At 34.2% G+C, this 20,323-nt stretch overlaps 2 protein-coding genes across 2 annotated transcripts; both read right to left on the reverse strand.

Annotated features, from left to right (window-relative positions):
- Positions 1-1,620: 1,620 nt before the first annotated feature.
- Positions 1,621-4,006, reverse strand: LOC103496069 (UDP-glycosyltransferase 79B6-like). The gene is made up of 2 exons (XM_008457794.3): positions 3,293-4,006; positions 1,621-2,707 (listed from the first exon to the last, which is right to left on the reverse strand). The coding sequence occupies exons 1-2, from the start codon at positions 3,891-3,893 to the stop codon at positions 1,890-1,892; spliced, it is 1,419 nt and encodes a 472-aa protein (XP_008456016.2). The 5' UTR covers positions 3,894-4,006; the 3' UTR covers positions 1,621-1,889.
- Positions 4,007-8,804: 4,798 nt separating this feature from the next.
- LOC103496212 (uncharacterized) lies at positions 8,805-18,696 on the reverse strand. Its single transcript, XM_051086895.1, has 6 exons — positions 16,730-18,696; positions 14,645-14,785; positions 12,764-14,522; positions 11,662-11,966; positions 10,047-10,897; positions 8,805-9,961 (listed from the first exon to the last, which is right to left on the reverse strand). The coding sequence occupies exons 1-6, from the start codon at positions 18,341-18,343 to the stop codon at positions 8,821-8,823; spliced, it is 5,811 nt and encodes a 1,936-aa protein (XP_050942852.1). The 5' UTR covers positions 18,344-18,696; the 3' UTR covers positions 8,805-8,820.
- Positions 18,697-20,323: the final 1,627 nt, after the last annotated feature.

The raw sequence follows: 20,323 nt of genomic DNA on the forward strand, positions 1-20,323 counted from the left end.
ATGTTTTTTTAATGTTTAACAATACATTAAAAACATGCAGTAAAAACACGTAATAAGAAAAATTATTAACCAAACTACATTTTAGTACGTATATATATATATATGAAGTCAAAACTATATAAGTTTCATAAAGGAAAAAAAAAAGAACAATTTAAAGAGTAATTGAAGCCCACATGGTAAGATGAAACATCACAATATTGATGACAAAAAAACCACTAAGTCAATCATAAGTATAACATTTATGTGGTAACAAAATTCATAAATCTTATATAGAAATGGAGGATCAAGTCCAAGACTTTCACCTTTTAAAGTGATAGCCTACAATAAACGAATGAGATGTGGTGCCATGTGTGCAAAAAAAAATGGTGGAATCTACACATATTTTTGTCAATATTTTCAAGTTTACCTTACTTTTTATCGTTTATTTATATTCTCACCCTAACATGTTAAAAAGAAAAGAAAAGAAAAGAAAAGAAAGTGAAGGTATAATAATGTATTTTTGTTGTTGTTAGATGCCACATTTTGTTAAAATATAGAGAGAAACAATAATTATTATTATGATTATAATAAAGGTAGCATTGAAGCCCTACAACCATAGAAGGCAATAAGACAGGTTAATTACAGCACACTCCCATGTGACCCCTCCTCTCTATATGCAAACAAATTTATATCTTATCCAAATATTCACATTAATTATATTTTTCTACACCCATTTCATTTCTGTCACACCCTCCATTACCACATTATTCTACTATATATATATATATATATATATATATATATATATATATATATATATATATATATATATATATATATATATATATATATATATATATATATTATACACACACACACATATACCACCTTAATTATGTTATATTAAATGTTTATTCTCTATATTTTTATATATTTGTGTCTAATCTTACCTCAAATAATTAATAGTTCCTCCAAGTCTAAAATACTTTTATGTAATTAAGAATTTTTAAAAAATGTGTGACAATTATCGGAATGGATATAGTCTATCATTAATAACTATCATTGACACAATTCAATCAAGATCATATATGTAGTCTATTATTTATAGGTGTCTTGAAGTCTATTATTATAATCTTTAATTACGATGTGAGTAATGTAGGGTAAGTCACTTGTACGAGGATGAATGAAATATTTTGATGACAAGTTAACTATATGAAAAAAGAGTTGATATATAAGAGATGATATGTTAGCAATTATGTAATGTATTTATAGTAGCGATAGAAATTTATAAATAATAGAGAGCATCAATAAAATCAACTTCTATCAATGCTACAGTTTGAGTTAGTAGTAATTATGTTAAAAAGAATTAATGTGAGTTGTGATTATTTTATAAAAACAACACATATGTAGAGATATTTTAGAAAAAATAAACAATAACAAATATATTTAATAGAGTATTGGGCTTCATAATTGGGCCTACGAAGTTAGTTTAGTTCAAGAGATTTCATGACAACTATCACACTCAAAGGCCCGACAAATCCAAAGCTGAACTTGACCCACATGCTTCGGTCAACATTGAACGACGCCCAACCAAGACCTACAAGTGCAAAACCTACCATCAACAAATTCAATTCGATTACATAATCTATATAATATAACATTGTTACTTGTCATTTCTTTTGGTTTAAATTAAATCACTTAGAAATTATAACACAAAAAATGTAGGACTATTAATACGATTTTTATATTGTATATATACATCGTCATATAGTCCAAAGAAAAACAGAGAATAAAAAAGAAAACACAAAACTTTGAGAGCTTCTTAAAATCTAAACCCTTTATTACTACCCTCATTCTTTATTCTTATTCTTATTCTTATTCTTATTCTCTCTTTATTACTTTAGTTAAACCTAGCTCCTCCAAGGCTCTTGCAAATTCATAACAAAATTGTCAATATAAGTTTCCAAGAAACTCGGTTTTGTCAATAAGTGCTTCCATTTTGCATGGTTTTTCTTAACCATTTCACCAATCCCACTTCCATTATTATTGTTATCATCCACCATTACTAATTCAATGGCTTGCCTCACACTTTGCCTTGTAAAACTTCCATCTTCTTCCCTCTTGACCTCCACTCCCACCTTGAGTTCTTGAGCCAAAAGCCTAGTGTTCAATATTTGGTCCCCAAGTGTTGGAATCAATACAATTTGAGCATCACTCATCAATGATTCCCACATTGAACCAAACCCACAATGGCTCACGAAGCACCCAATTGATGAATGGTTTAGAATCAGTGGTTGTTGGACCCAACCTCCATAAACAATACCTCTTTCTTTAACCCTTTCTTCAAAACCCTTTGGCAATGCCTCTTTCATTGAATCATACCCCATTGGAGGCTTTAGAGCTACCAAAAATGGTAGCCCTGTTTGTTCAATTCCCAATACAAGTTCTTCTAGTTGCTGTTTCTCTAGGATCACTTGGCTTCCAAATGCGCAAAAGATGACCGTTTTTGGTTGGAATTGGCCTAGCCATTTCTCCCACTCCTTGTCTAAAGTGGTTGCTTTGATCCTCGACGAAGGAGCTGCCATTAGTGGTCCTGTTAGTAAAATCTTCTTTTGGAGTTGGTTTGATAAGAAGTCGCAGAAATCCCCTTCGATTTCTTGGCAGGTTCTCATGGCTATGGCATCGCTTTTTTTGTAAGACGTCATAAGTCGCTCATGAAACGTTATGCCTGTTTACAGGAAAAACAATAGTTAAATATATATATGGTTTTTTTCTTTTATGTTCTGATCAATTTGAGATAGACAACCAATTCTTATCTCAAAGGTTGACGATTCATGTCCATCTCCATTTTACCCACTTGTTATTTTTGTCTTATTTGACTGTAACCATAATTACTATAACACTTCAAAATAACTTCCTATAACACAATTTTTGTTCTCAAATTATTATCGAGATGATGTAACTTTTGCTTTTTGAGTATTAAGTTTAGAATTTATTTAGAAAAATGATTTAAAGTTGATTGATAAATGGTTAGTTTATGGAGTTTGTAATTAGTTTTTGACTTTATTTAAAAAAGAAACATGATCAAGTGCAACCATGCATGGCTCTCGTTTTATTAGATAGCAATTTTTTCTTTACATGTGACTTTTTTTTTTTTAATTAGGTTTAAATTTAGTTTCTGGATTTCATGATTGATATTAGAGTTTTGTTTTTAAAATGTTTGTTAATATGTTCATAAAATAATTAAAAAGAATGATGAGGTTAGATATTCAATTATTCAGGACCAAGATATGATAATAAGAAGAAGAATTACCTTGGCCAAAGGGCATGGACAAGAAGAGGAGGGAGCGAGATTCACGAGAGTCATGAAAAACAACGGTGGAAGAAGGATACCCAACCGGCGGCTCTCGGAAATCCTCATCCGTCAAAGGATGATCAAGGCTCACCCTCCTACCAGGGAACACAGTAACAGCAACGGAAGCGGCACTGACAACAGTAAAACAAATGGATCTGATCTGCAAGGGAGCGGTGATGTCGGGAATCCAATGGGCGAAATCGAAGAAGACGAAATCGGGGCGGAGGGAGTGGATAATGCGATGGACCTGAGGACGAGTGAGATCGAAGGCAGAGGCAAGAAGAGGAGTGAGAGAGAGAGGGATATCGGAGGCGGAATGGGCGGCGGGGGGGAGGCCGGGGACGGAGGGAAGAGATAAGAAATGGAAGGAGATGAGATTAGGGTAAAGATTGAGAGAATGGAAAAGGGGGGAAGGGTTGTTGGGTAAAAGGAAAGTGATTCGATGGTTTTTGGAAGCGAGGTGGTTGGAGATGTGGAGAAATGGAGTAATGTGGCCAGTTGCAAACCATGGGAACATTAGAATGTGGAGGCTTTGGGTTTCCCCGCCTGATCTTACCATTTTTTACTTTTAGGTTTTGATCAATGTAGTTGTAATTGTGGAAGGAAGAAGAAGAAGAAGAAGAAGAAGAAGAAGAGGATGGGGATGGGACATTCCGTTTGTTTTTCCTAATCCTTTGCTCCTTCCTCACTGGATCTCTTCACCTAATTAATTATTATTATTATTATTATTATTATTGTTATTATTATTATTATTGTTTATTATGATGTAGGGATGGATTTTACCAAATCATGAGTTCAAACTCACAATCAATTGGTCCATTTTAGTTTGGCAAAAAAAAAAATATATTTTACAATGTTATCAGTTTGATTTTTTTTTCCAACCTCATGCGGATCGAAGCCCTCTTTAACCCGATCTTTCATGTTCACCCCTAATAATAATAATAACAACAAATTATTATAATATAAAACAACTCAATATATCAATTCATTGTGATAAGCATTATGGAACTTGTCTTGTATTCCATTGTTAACATTCTCTAATGTTTAGACTACTTGTCCTCACAATTTGAAAAATGAGTTTATTTTCAATGGATTGTTTCTTTTCACATAACTCAATCCTTTCTATACCCATATCTTTCAATATTTATATCTAAGTACATCAAACTCATTTCCATAAATAATATTAACGACGTTGTATGAAAAATGTTGTCAATTTATATAATTTGGTTTCATGTCATGATAAAATTTATTAAAATCTCATTTAGTTTAATATACTCATATTTAGGATTTCTTCTAGAATATTCATATTCTTAACTAATCAAATAATCTTTTCTCAATGTTACCAATTTTCATATACTCTTGTTTTAAAATAAAAATGTAAGGAATGAGACTTGTACTTAAATTTGAATTGGAGGTTGGACTAACTTTTGGAATTGGAATTATTTCAATCTTTTATATATATGTAATATAAAAAGCATAAAGTTGCTCTGGGCTTATGGTAAATCTGTTGATGATTTCATGTTGTAACATTCATTCTATTGAATTTTATCATGTAACATATACCATGATATGTTTTATAAAGAGAGGTGTGTGGTGTATTTGTAAAATTAGACACCACAATACACATAATATATGTGATATATTTTCTTTCCTCCTCCATTATCTTTCTCTTGTATTCTTATGTTTATTCTTTTTTTCTTTCAATTTTATAACACGTTATCAACACAAGTCTCTACCGCTTTAAAGATTTGTAGAGTTTTAAGTCAATTCATTAGACTACCAATAATGATAAAGATCCGTTAAAATTATCTACACATGTCGAAGCATTTGAAAAGACAAAGAGAAAAGGTAAGTATTTTCATCTATCGTGTAGGGAACATAAATTTTGATCATATCATATACAATATTTATCATTAAAATTCTATGGTGATTATGACATTGTAAAATCGTGAAAGGACAAGTTGTATATATAATTTCGTTTACAAATATTTTGTTGTGTGCAACTTTATGGGACCTGTAGATCTTATTGTATAACTTTGAGGATTAAGTTGTGGGTTTTGAACTTTAAGAGAAAAACCAATATACATATACATAACTAAAGTGAGTATTTTGAACTAAAATGCTATGGTGAAAGGTAAAGGTTGCTAAAAAATGTGTTGTTGGTCAATTTCATCGTTGTTTTGAGTTTCATGTTTAAATCTTAAAAAAAAAAAAAAGTTATTGGAAATCAAATATATCACGACTTTAAAATTTTAGTTAAATCTTTTAGAAATGTCAAATATGTTATATTGTTTTAGAAGTATATAATGTTCTAAATGTTGTAATGTTATTTAGATTAAGGTGAGCTACTTCATACCTTGTTTTACGAATCATTTTTACTTGATAGAGATATTTTTCTAATATGTTTGTCTTTTCTATATATATTTGAATATTCTTGTTATATATATATATATATATATATATATATATATGTAAAATATTAAATTAGGATATTTATTTTCTTAATTAGATTGCATTATTGTTGGCAAAAATCATGGTAATATTTCTTTTATCTTTTAAATATATAAGGAATAAATATATTTAGTATTATATTTAATTTTATTTGTTTGTCCATGCTTACATTCAAAACTTATTTGATTGTTGAATATTTAAATTATTTACATGTGAATTTTGTGAACCTTCAAGAATTGTAGTGCTTGATTAAATTTTTCCTAGACAAAGTTTATGGAAATTATTAATTAATTACTTCTTAAACCTAATTTTAATTTAATGCACCAGTTGGTGCTAATTATTTTTGTCTTGCTCCCATAGTTATTGCACATATACTTGGGAGATTTCAAAACCAATAGATTTTTTCTAGGAAGAATTTGAGATTGAACTTTCCTAGTTTAGTCGTGTAATATATATATATATATCATCTGGTAAAAGAAAGATAATAAAAAATTTGAAATCCTCAAGAATTATGATTTTGAAAAACAAGTGCACTTATATTTTTACTAGTTTATACACTACCTGTTATAGTATCTTTAGTAAAATTGTTATATAAAAATAATATGTTTCCAAAGATATTAGAGTAGAATTAAACTATGTTATGTTTACTTTGAGAATTAGCTCACATAAATTTATTTTATTTTAATAGATTTAATTGTGATCTAGTTGCTTATGAAGATGCAAGTTATTTATCTAACTCATACGAACTAGATCTTACACAAGTTACTTAGTATATTAGAAAATTTTATTATATTATGGCTACTTATGAAGTAGATGAGAACAACTTTAAATCATGTCAAAATATTGATGATATACAAGACACTAATAGTAATAGTGTTCTTATGAAGACAAAGCATCAAACGACGACATCAATAATATTCAAAAAAGTTCTTCAAAAGACAACTTGGCAGACTTATTTACAAAGTCATTACTCACATCAACATTTGAAAAGCTGAATCACAATATTGAAATGCGATAACTCTGTGAACTCAAGTGATGTACTCATGAAGGGAGTAAACATACTACACTCTTTTTCCTTCCACTATGATTTTTTTCATTGGGGTTTTCTTAACAAAGTTTTTAATGAGGCAATTTTTAAAGTATATAATATGATGTATTTTTTTTTTTCACTAGGATTTTTTTAAACGGGGGTTTTCCTAGTAGAGTTTTAATAAAGCATTTATTTTATATAATATGGATATCTAAGAGGATATTGTAAATGTAATTATATATTATAAATGTAGATATCCATAACTTATATAAGTTACCAATTTTTATATAACTCTTATTCAATTTCATGTTGTAACATTCATGCTATTGAATTTCATACCACGACATAACTTATAAATAAAGGTGTGTAGTGCCTTCGTAAGATACACCATAATACAAGCTATTATGATTTGGCCTAATAGTAAAAACGGAGACATAATCTCAATAATTAACTAAGAGATCATTGGTACAATCCATTGTGGCTACCTACCTAAGAATTAATTTTCTATAAATTTCCTTGACATCCAAATATTGTAGGGTTAGGCGGGTTGTCTCGTGAGATTAGTCGAGGTACGCGTAAGCTAGCCCGCACTCACTGATATAAAAAAAAAAATACACCACAATACACATAATACACAATCCACTTTCTCTTGTATTCTCATGTTTATTCTTCTTTTCTCTCAATTTTATAACAATAAAAAGAAAAAAAATTGAAACATTCACACGCAAAAATTGTCCCTTCAACTCTCGAGGGACGCTCGAAAGAAAGAATTTATAACATTATTAGTTTTAAAATGTTAGTAAACTAAGTTTCTAATTTTAAAATATAACACTTTTCTTTTTGAAATTTGATTAGTGTGTTGATTGACGGTAGGACATTTTAGACCCAACTAAAATTTTTTAATTTCAACAACCTTCACCAAAAAATGCACTCAACCAAACCACGAAACATTTAAATTGAGTTAATTTAGATTATAACCTTAATTTTTAATAATAAAAAATAAACAACCAGATTATAACTATATAGTCAAATTTGTACGATCTTATCATATCCATAAAATTTAAGATAAAATATGACATTTAAGATAAATATCTATTTGATTCATGAAATTTAAAAGTAGATTCTTTTAGTCATAAAGCTTGAGAAATTGTTTCTTTGAATCCTTTATGATTGTTGATTAAATGATGAGAAAGTTGATTATAACTAAATATATTTCTGTTATTTAGGATTATATCTAGTTGGCGGAAACTATTGAACTTTATGGTTAAAAACTAAAAAGGTGGGAACTACAATGAAAGTTTATAAACTTGTTTTTCCAAAACTATAAATCAAGAGGTTAGGAAACTATTGAACATAAAACTCAAAATTGGAAAAGTGGTCTATTAGCACACATTACACTTTACTTTCAAAGTAAAACACAATAAATCTTCTATTGTATTCAAATCTTATAGATTTGATAGCAAACATACAATTTGTTTTTGCTCGAGAAAAAATTTTGATCTTTGATCTATTATTTCAGAGAAGAAAGAGAAGTCCCGCTATTTTGAGTCAGCTAAAGAGATTCTTTCTTCCCGCGGAGTGGGTCGCAAAGTGATTTAAGGTTCCATAAGACAGGGATATTGTAGTCCTTCGGTAAGAGGAATAAATAAATATGCTCAACAAAGGAAAGGGGCTCGCATTAAGCTACGGAGGCGCAAAGAATATTTTGACTAAAATTATAACTCACCCTTGTTTGAGCCTCAAAGTCACATAGTTTGTATTTCCAACTATTAGTATTACTATTTTAAATCTTTTTTTTTTACCGTATTTACTATTTCTTACCTCAAACGAACACTGTAACTTACAAACTATAATGACCAACTCAACACATCAAGATCTATTAAATACTTGTACTCTAAAGTTGAAAGAGCAGCAAATACACAAAATTAAAAGTTCACAACTATACCTATATATATATATGCTTATATATATGCAACGACGGGCCCAAGCTTTCAAGATAACCTGATCAATTTAAAGGCTTTTTTGCCATTACTATCAATTCTGTAAGAGAACAGAGGCACAAAGTCTCCAATTTACAATGAAACGAAACATTCTTTTTGGGATCTACGCTAACCAAAACACCATCTCTGAATATAAAGTTCGGATCAATTCCCATTTCAGAATAAGGAGAGGGACTTACTTTTTCACTTAAGTGACAAATACATTCCACTCCCTTAAAAACCATGTCTTTTGAACTTTTGCAATCACATGTTCTCCAGTCCGGGGATTTAAATCTGTCATTTCCTCCCATTTGTCTATCATCAAATACACGAGTGTCGTTGTTTTCATCAAGAAATGCCCGTCTTACTGTTGCAAGAAGGTCGACTGAAAGTGCCACGACAACATCGTGAACATCCTCTACGGTCCAATTATTTTGATTTGATCCCAATTCATTGCAAAGAATGTTTTTCGACATGTTGTAGAGTACATTTAAACAACCACTGCAGCACTGGATAGAACATATTAGAGCAGGGTTGGTAGAGTGGCCACTTCTGCTTGGAGATGAGTGAACATTCACTTCACGGTCATTTGTGTCAAGCTGGCTATCGTCACGTTTGCAACCGTTTTCTAAGGCCGAACAACCTCCATTACTAATGCTGCAGGGTTTTGTACCGCTAGGGATTCCATCACCACATAACACACTTGAATTTCGATGATGATGTTCCAAATTGACAATTGATTCTGTTCCCAAATCTAATGGTGTTTTAACTGATGTGCCGTTTCTCTCATTGTCCAAACTGTCTTGTTGAGGAATTGTTGCCTCGCCGTGCTTCAGTGGAATATTATCAGCTAACTGATCGTCAATAACAGCAGCATTATCGTAGGACTCGTTAGAGACTAAATTACTGATGCCAAAATTCCTCTCTCCATGTTCTTCTGGAACGATTGTTGTATCCTTGGAACTAGAATGATTTAAATTTCCATCTATTAAGGAATCAATACGTACAGTTTTCTCCTCAACAGGTTCCTGACAACTGACTTCTGGAATTTCATTTGCAAGAGACCCTTTGTTGGATATAATGGGTTCGTTTTTCTCACACTGAATCTCACTACCACCAGAAGTGTGATTCTTTGATGTTTCAATTGTTCGAGAGTCATGTTCCAAGCTGAAAGGAATAATTTTTCATTAGATCACAGTGTGCAAATTGAAAATGAAGTAAAAATTACAATGTCTAATCATAGCAACAGTACCTTTGCAGAGTGAAGGCCCAGCTATTAACTACATCTTCCAGATATGCAACTTGTGATAGAAGGCGAAAATATTGATACCGATCTTTCCCGGAATTAATTTTTGCATTTATCTGTTCAACTAGGAGCTCAAGTACCAATCGCACATCAAGAGAGACTTTCCTTAATGACGTGTAGGCACCTCTGATTGCTGATAAACCAACAGCAATCAAGCCTCTTACCAAACCTGAAATTTCTTTAGATTTTCCATTACTCAAGCTGCTTGATGCTCCCTTCTCCAATGTGCTCATCGGGCGAATAATACAAGAATTGAATGGCCATCCCTTCCAGGGACCACTAACATCTGCGTAGGGGCCTTCTTTCAACTTTGATGTCACCCAACAAAGCTCAGCGAAATGGGGGTATCGCAGAATTTGATGACCAAAAGTAGATATTACTGAAATCAAGTTTGATTTCACTTTCATGGTTCTACTGCCAGGTAGTGGTGCAATTCTGAGAGAAGACACATCAGGGGATTTCATTTCTCCATTGTGCTCGCTGGCAGTTTCTTTATCTATCTGTTGATTTTCTGCATTATTCTCACCTTGGATAACAGGAATTTGGTATTTTGTGCATGTAGATGTTTTGGTATGAGACTTTTGGTGAATCAAATGAACGAGCAGTTTCACAATATCCCTTGATAATTCTGCCGCAGACTGATTGATTACCATGTCATGGTCGAAAACTCCATCAATTTGCACTGAGAACCTAGGTACCGAATGCTCTGAAGTGGTTGGTCGACACATTGACAAGTCATTCCTGAAGAACTCCCTTATCTCTTGTGGAAGTAGCAGAAATGGAACTTCTGATGTGGCCTTTCAACAATTAAAATCATCAAAGTCAATGATATTACAGTTAGAAAATTAGAGACAAAGATCAGAGACTAATATTTCATCTACATGATTACTAGAATGCACCAACTGAACACAACGTGATATATTAACTATTCCATACTTCGATCATTCTTAAAGAAATTGGTGAAACCACATAGTTTTCAAGGGATCCCTTGTCTATTCCAAGTTCCACATATCAGGTACAAAGGGTCAAGTTAGCCACTTATCGGGTCAAAGGAACCATAAGTTAACAGGACTATTCTATATGGGTTATTACAACCCTTCGGCATCACCAATAATCATAATCAGATCAACCAATACCTATTTTGGTTTTCCTGCACCATGTTTTGGACCCATCTCCCTTTAACGAGTCCAATATCAACAAATAGGAAAGGGAATCTATAGAAACGAGCCTCAATGGCTCCACTACTTAGCACTATATTTTCAGTTTTTCAAGTAAATCGGGAACAAAGTAGACAGCCAAAGAGCCATTTACAACACGATCTATTGAGAAATACATTTATTAGCTGAGGTGATTTTTTTTTTTTTTTTTTTTTTTAATTTTTCCTACCCACTCTTCTCAGGTTTCAAGTTGATTACCAATCAGTTCCCACTTGCCTACAGTTTTTGCCTTATTATACATTGCCCTTCTAAGAAAACACTAACGGGATGCAAAATGAAGTGCTTTAGAAATTACAATGGAAACTGTGGGTAATCTTGAATTAGCAAGCCTATAAAGAACATACCAAAATCATCAAGGGTGTAGATAGCGATTCAACTTGCTCAACAAATGAACCCCAGGCATATGAAGCACTAGAAAGACATTCATCCTGAAGTCCAGTCCTCTCACTGGATTTGCTTTGGTCTGGATAACGACAGTCATCTCTTTCACCAAGTTGACCTTCGTCTTTGACAATAATTCCATCCTCGACATGTTCATCCTCATTCAGATAAAAACCACACTCCTCAGATGTTTGACTTTGTGTCTCAATAGCCCACAAGTCAATTCTTGGCATGAACACCAGACACGCACCCATGCTAGAGCAATTCACTGTAGTGTAAATAATTTTTAAAAACCATAGGCAGCCAATGTAATGCACATATTAACCAAATACTGCACATCATGTCATCCATCAAAGTTCGAAACAGCACTATCAATATCATGACAAGTTACCTCCGACCAAACAATAGGCAAAGTGTCTGTATGATACAACTTCTTTCAGTTACATCCTTAACAAAGAAAAGACATCTTTCATTTACATTCTTACCTGTAAATTTTCTATATTATCAAATAAATCATGATTACATAACAACCTTTTACATGAGTTATTAAATAGACACCAAAATACTAATAAAGAAAAACAATAATTAGGAATAAACCTAATTTAGTAATAAACTCTAATGTCCTTTTAACATTACTCAAAAAAAAATCTAACTAAATTCTGCACTAACTCCTAGTCCTATTTTCATTCAGGGACAGAAAACCACGGGAGATCTTTTTCATTAAAATATTTATATAAATTAGAAGTTCAAGGATTCCATGTAACCTTTTTTTCTTTTGGAAAGAGAACCTGAATTTCATTGACGAATGAAATGAAAAGGAAAAATAATAAACTCCCATCACCGAAAGACCAGAACAACAATAGACTGTTGATTCCATTATTCCAAATCAGCATGTCATACTGCAGCCTTGCAAAGAATGTTACAAATTGGTACGTAATAAACTTCCCAACTCTGTACATTATTAATTAATATGACAACATTTTTTAATAGAAACAACTTTCATTGAGAAAAAATAAAAGAGTGATTAGGACAACATAAAACACACATAGAGAATGAAGAACTTACATAGTATTTGTGAAATGCCGTGCACCAAATCACCATGACCTTCTTGTGAAATTGTAGCTATATCAACCTTTCGGACTTCAACATGTTGAATATAACAGTGAATAAGACAAGAAGCAAGATGCCTTGGTCCAGATCTGGTATTCCCAGCAATCAAAATACGGAAGCCAGATTTATTTCCCAAGGTGAATGATGTGTGCTCTACCATGGTAGCGGGTCGGCCACCACAATGACCTAGATTTTCAAATTTGGAACTTTCATTGCCTGTGTCTATGTTGAGAACACCAGAACTACCAAAAGTAGAATCCTCAACTAAGACTCCAGAACCCTGCAGCTTTATCTCTATCTCATTTGCAATATCAGCATCCTGAACAAAATCATGAACATGCGACCACCAGCAACTAGTTACAATATTCTTTCCATCCAAAGCACTAACAATCACACTTTTAATTGAAGTTGCAGCTTTCAAAAGATTAGTCGGCAAGGTGATGCGTTCATCAAGATAAAGGGAAACGAGTAAAGTTGACAGTGGTTGAAGGAGACAAGGAATGAGATGGAAGGGAAGAGGGGAGGATGCCACATCATTAGCAGCCATCCCTGCTTCTCTACGTGAGCATGGAGGTGGAGAATATAATAAAGCTTCTAACCAATCTCGCTCCTCCACTAAAATGGATGGAAGAGGAGGACGGTTAACTCTCAAAACTTGTTCTCCAGAAGCTGACAGAACTTCTTTAAGAGGAAAATTTCTTTTCAAAGCACTCATGGCTGCTTGGGTACAGAGAGCCTGAAGATCAGCACCAGCAAAGCCTGCAGTTCTTCTAGCAATCCACTGGAGCAAGGGTCCATCAATTGGCTTAGGCCACTTTTGAGTGTGAAGGGAGAGAATAGCAGCCCTATCCTCAACTGATGGCAGAGGAAAATAAATCTCCCGGTCAAATCTCCCAGGCCGCCTTAAAGCTGGATCAACTGCCTCAGGGCGGTTTGTGGCACCAATAACTACAACAGACCCCCGAGATTTTAGACCATCTAATAGAGCAAGCAATGTTGACACAACAGAATTATGCGTTTGATCTTGCTGCCTTGTACGACAAGGTGCCAACCCATCTATCTCATCAAAAAATATAATAGAAGGTTGGCATCTCTCTGCAACTTGAAATAGAAGCCTTAACTGACGTTCTGCATCGCCAACATATTTCCCTAAGCAATCGGCTCCTTTACGAGCAAAATATGCTATCCGTTTATCACCACGAGCACAGGAACCTATCAGTGCTCGAACAACATGTGTTTTACCAGTTCCAGGATATCCATGCAAAAGAACACCTCTAGGAGGTGTAATCCCAAAACGATCAAAAAGCTCAGGATACAAGAGTGGTAAGAATACTACTTCCTTCATACATTGGATGACACCTTGAAGCCCAGCAACCGACTCCCAACCATGAAATAAGTTTTCTCCTTCTGAATTTGACCCGCCAATATATACAGGTGCAATTCTTACCAAATCTCGATGAAGTCTCTTACTCTCTCTTTTCAAAAACTCTTCATCCTCCCCACAGTTCTCCAACCACTTTTCTTCAGCCTCAATATCCCTTCGCCAAGCATCATTTGATTGCTTTTTTATTTCCAATTTCATTTTTTTGGCCTTTAATCTCTTTATACGAGCTAAATACTGATTACCATGAGGCTGGAAGATGTGACGATGATCTGTGCAAGCTATGAGAAATTTGCGGTGATCAAATATGCAACCATTAGCACGTGCACATGGCTGAAAATAACAAAATACCAGGAACAAGAAAAAAAATATTTTAAAGAATTTTCATCCAGTGATGCATAAAAGAAGCCTAAGCCAGAAAATAACTAGTTATATGACAGTGATGATAGACAGACCAAGTGGTAAGTTTTGGGGCATCGATCAACACGGCATCCAATGGTTGCACCAGGTCTCCCACACCGAGTGCACTTTAATGCTCTTCCCCTGCAAAGAGCAGCCCTTACATTTTTCAAGCATCCCAATCCAGCAAAATAAACCTACAAATATGTTTATGTCATATTAAAATTAATATCTGAAAAAAATTCCCTAATATAATTATAAAGGTTATTAGCCTCCAGAATGAAGAGCAACTGACAAAGCAAAAGATAACTTAAGAAAAGAAACTATCAACTAGGTTTTATCAACTTTGTCAACCCATGTTCTTTTGGCACACTCTAGGACAGGTTGAAAACTAAGAAGCAGTCACTCTATTTCAGATAACATGTTATGACGCTAGTGCTTGTCCAAACACTAGTCATGCAAAGTGAATACAATTCTAACACTGACTAGGCACACAACAATAACTTTTTAAGCATAATAAATAGACAAGATTTAAAAGAATGAAGATTCAATTTGGGTTGGATTTCAACAATGTTTAGGTTAAACAAAGGAGCTAGTTATGAAAACTCCCAAGTGAAGTGAAGTGAGGAGCAAAAAAGGTTCAATTTTCAGCTTCACGGGTTCTTTTCCACCCTTAAAACCTACTTGGCATCTCTAAGTGAAGTGAGGAGCACCTTTTAAAAAGTTGAAAAAACATTTATGAATTACAACGGAGGAAAACATTGGTCTAGTCAACTTGAAGATAGCTTTTCTCTTCGCAAGGATGGAAAAACGTGACTAAAAAGTGACCAAGCCAAGCACCTGTTGCTACAGTCAACAAGTAGGTGAAGGGACTCCCATCTCCTATTCACCTTTAAAACAAGGTCTTAAAGTCAGGGAAAAAGGGGTAAGAGAGTGAGTTTCTTCTTGCCAATTTTCTACTAAAAAACACTAAAATAAAAAAATAAAAGAATACACAGCCATACAAAAATCCAAGCCCACAAAAAGAAGGGACGTGCATTACAAGAAGTGCTTCTAAACCTAAATGGGTGACCCTCAAGCAAAGAAAGAAGAGTGGCCACATCCGTTACTTCCTTATCGGAAAGAGAACAAAACCCAAAAGAGAAAAACAAGAACTCCCAAACCACACAAGAAAATAAACCACAAAATTATTTTAAAGAGACAAGTGATACAAACAAGGAAATGTAACAAAAAGAGGTCTCTCCCCCACCAAATGATCTTCCCCAAAGTATCTCTCCCTTCCCCACCACACTGCAAACCAAATGAACAAAAGGGAACGTTTTCGAAATATCTTTCCACAAATTCTGGTGGGTACCTCTAATCCCTCTAAACACCCATACATTAGGATGGTGTCATCTTTACTAGAGTTTAGGTTTTAAGGTTTACGGTTTATTGAGTAGTTAGCACAATCATCATCTTTCAAGTAGCTCCTCCTCTGCTCAGCTGAAGATACTACTTCTCTAAAATTGGTATTTCTCAATTATTTGAACTAGCATGTCTCTGCTTCAGAAGGCTAGAGTTATCTGTCAGGCAATGATCATGACAAGCTTGTCGGCAGCAGAGGAAAGAATATAAAATTTACAGGGACCTTAAAGTGGCATGGGAGTTCACGTGCAATATGCAGTTGAATATAGAGAAAGGCCTAAAAGAGGGGTGGGAGACTGGTTGATTTAGTTGCTCTTCAGGTTTATAAATCAAAGAAATCTGTAACTATCCTACAATGACACTAAGTAGAGGCAAGCACCAAAGCACACCAATGCACCTGTTTAATAACGTAAATATCAACAAACAGAAGGTCAAGTCATATGGAATATGGCATTAAAATATAACCAAATAATATGGAAATAAACAAATCCAAATTAATAATTCCTTTTTCGGTTTAGAAACAAAGCCATTGATACATAGCAAGAAATTACAAAAGGAAAACATGATAATTAGTAAAGAATTTTACAAGATAAAGCTACTATTCCTTATCCAGAAGCTATCTTGATGAATTAAGTAACAAAAATAAAATTAGTCAATTTTCCTATTAAAAAATAGGAACCATAATATTAAAATCTCAGTCTAGTAAACTCAGTGGAGTTCCAGGTTAGAAGGCACACCTCAGGGCTCCAAACTGCACAGTGTTGATGGACCCATATTCCAGCAATGCCATAACGATCATTAATAGGACCTAAGAGGCGTCCAAGCCATCCAGGTTCATCACCAAAACCATCCCATTTGTCATAATTTGGTTCCTCTGAAGCAGAAGAGCCACTACAAGCTTCATTTCCACTCTCACCCGAATCCTGAGCCATCTTCTTGGGAGGCTTACCATCAATTCCTCCTCCACATAATCCACACCTTCGGCCCTCTTTAATGCGAGCCTTACCCAACATACCTGTGGAACTGTCTGTAAACTTCTTTAAATTTAAATCATCACCATGTTGCCTAGATTTTTCAGTAAACTTGCCCAAATCAACAGCTTTCTCATTGCAAGATCTTCCACCTACCACTTCATTTGTTGAAACTACAGCAGCCTCTACATCTTGAGTTTCATTTACACCTTCATTTAGCTGTGTTGATTCTTCCAGCTGTATCTCACCAGCATTGGCCAATTCTTCATTATGATCACCACTACAAGCCTCATCTACGTGCAAAGAACTTGAAGTTTCTTTGTCTAATTTTTCAACAACCTGAGGAGTAACATCATCCACTACTTTCACATTTTCTTCATCCATTTCATTTTCCAAAGGCAAAACATCCTCCCCTTTCTCATCCTTCGCAGTCACGACTTCTTTACCCTCCACCGCCTCCTCTTCCTCTTCTTCTTCTTCTTCTTCTTCTTCTTCTTCTTCTTCTTCTTCTTCCTCTTCTTCTTCTTCTTCTTCTTCCTCCTCCTCCTCCTCCTCCTCCTCCCCCTCTCCCTCTCCTTCTTCTTCCTCATCATCAATATCGATTATCAACATTTCTTCCTTGCAATAATCATCCTTAATTCGAGGAGACTTCACCTCCTCTTCTATTTTAATTGGATCATTAGTCACTCCAAACCTCCTACTCGTTCTGTTAGACCTTCCAACCATAGATTCCCCAAATTCCATTTTCCTTTTTTCCTCATCCAAATCTATCCTCATTCCGCCGTTTCTTACTTTCACATCAATAATTTCATCAAAAAGTTTCCTTTTCCTACTTGCCCGAGCGCCTTTGTCCACTCTAATCCCCAAATTTCTGTTCCTTGATCTCAACCTCGATCTCCAATTCCCCTCAGTCTCGCCCTTCAAATCATCGCTGAACAGAGGCAAAGTGTTAGCACTCGTCTTAACTCCCAAAGTTCCATTCCCACGAACTATCCGCCGCTTCTTCCTCGGCATAGGGGAAGCATCAAGCAAAACAGGGGCCCGACGAACACGGCTGCTCCGGCGAAGCCCAGGGTCAGCCTCCAGAGTCCCCAACCGAGTGACATTCTCATTGACATCCCCATGGTTTCGACTGTACTCTTTCTCGCATATGGCATCAAGCCTCTTATGCTTCTTCTTAAGCCTAGGCCCAGACCGATTCCCACTCTGCTTCAACGACGAGGAAACCGATCCCGACGACAATCGCATGACAAAAATCAGAAATAAAAATCGAGAACACAAACGTGGTCCTAGACAAATAATCAACCTACACGCACACAACCTTTGAAGGATCCTGTTGTTCGTCCAATTACAGAATCCAAGGAACCAAATATGGAGCATTCAGGCATTGCCACGAAGCACAAGGGAAAGAAGAAGAAGAAGAAGAAGAAGAAGAAGAAGAAGAAGAAGAAGAAGAAGAAAAGTAACGAATTGAAAACCGAAAGGGATCTATATGTATAGGAAAGCAGTAGCAGAAAGAAGGGGATAGAGAAGGAACCCTAGAAATTTTCAGTAAGAGGAGGGGTTTGAAAGAGGTTAGGTGGATTTGGGGAGAAGCCGGCATGAAGGTGAGGAGGATTGAAGGTGGAGGTTGAACATTTGTGTGTTCAAAAATTGTGGGATTCCCTCTTAGCAACCGAAAGAAGAGTTGGAAGTGAAATCTATCTGTGGCGTACACAAAATAAAAAGAAGAATAGGGCGTGAGCTTATTAGGAACAAACTTCTCACTCTTTTCTTTTTCCATTTTTTTCATCCCGCCTGTAACTAACCCCTAAACAAAATATTATAATTATAAGAATCAAAATTTCGTCAATGTTCAAAATAAAAGATCATCAATCCGAAGTTTGATCGGTGTCAGTTTTGTAAAAACTCAAACTAACGATATTTTTAAAAAATGTTCAAACACTTAAGTCCATTGATCGGTCGACCAATGCTTCGTTTATACTCCTTGATCGAGTCTTCGGTTTAAACATTTACTAAACCAATCATAAACGTTTCGGTGTAAGTTTGATTGAAAAACCAATTCTAACTAATCGATGTTCATTTTGGCCGAGGTTTCTCGATTCTCTTGTATTATGGAGAAAGGGTATTTCATGTCCTTACAAAATAACAATTTTTCTTTTCTTTCTCTTATTAATTTACGTTTTAACAAGAGAAAGTATATTATCAAAATAAATATAGTTCAGCTGACAATATTTCTTTCTTATTCAATTTTAAAATTAGGAGTGTGATTCTCCCACAAATAACGTAAAAAGAAATGATTTAAAGAAATTATCTAACTATAATAATTCAACGCATTTTTGTTACAATATATGTTTGATTCAATTTTACAAATGAGACCCTCATTAAAGGGATGCAATTACTTATTTTACTTAATATGTTGATTAACTTAAATTAAAGGGATCTTTTAAAAAATATAAAAAAGCAGCTAAATATTTACATTGTATAGAACAATTTCGAAAATGGAAAAAGTCCAAAGGTCCACCGTGTAAAATATCAAAAATCTCTCGTCAACTACGTTGTCAATAACGCACGTGTAATATATGCGATCGTTTAGATTTAGCTATTGTTTGGTATACGATCGTTTAGATATAGCTACAATTTATTTTTTTCAATTCTACCGTTTAATTTTGTTACACAATCGTTTAATTTGGTTATGTTTAAATTTGGTTACACGATCGTTTAGATTTGATCGTTTAAATTTGGGTCCCGACCCAAATCTAAACGATTTTTTCCCAAAATTTGGTACACGATCGTTTAGGATTTTTTTTAATTCTTTTGCTACACCATTGTTTATTTTTTTATACGATCGTTTAAGGGTGAGCATTGGGCAGTCGATGTCGGTTTTCCGACCAAACCGCCCCCGAACCAGCACCTTGTTGGCACAGAAGTTGGAAAATCGGCTTCAGCCGCCGGTTCCAAGAAAATCAATCGGTTCGGTCGGGTTTTTTTTTTTCTTTCTTCTCCTTCCTTCCTTCTATCATTCCTCTACGTGTCTCTTGCTTTATTTGATAAACGATTTTTAAAAATAAGAATGGCATTATTATGTTTTATTTCCCTTTTTAATTTCAATAGAAAAATCTATGTCTCTACTCTCGTCTCTATGATATATATTTTATAATGTCTTAAAATCTAGTTCTATTTATTTCAATTCTTAGTTCACAATTGTTACACAAATCAATAAAATAAACAACATAAGAATAAGAATGTAAACTAACATACTACCAAAGTGAAATAAAAAATACAATTAAAAGTTACAAATACATCCTAGTTCAATTCACTTCACCACATTACTATTAAGAGTCACAAATAGTCAAACAT

Source organism: Cucumis melo, chromosome 6 (genome assembly GCF_025177605.1).
Source record: "Cucumis melo cultivar AY chromosome 6, USDA_Cmelo_AY_1.0, whole genome shotgun sequence".
In the NCBI taxonomy this organism is placed as follows: domain Eukaryota; kingdom Viridiplantae; phylum Streptophyta; class Magnoliopsida; order Cucurbitales; family Cucurbitaceae; genus Cucumis; species Cucumis melo.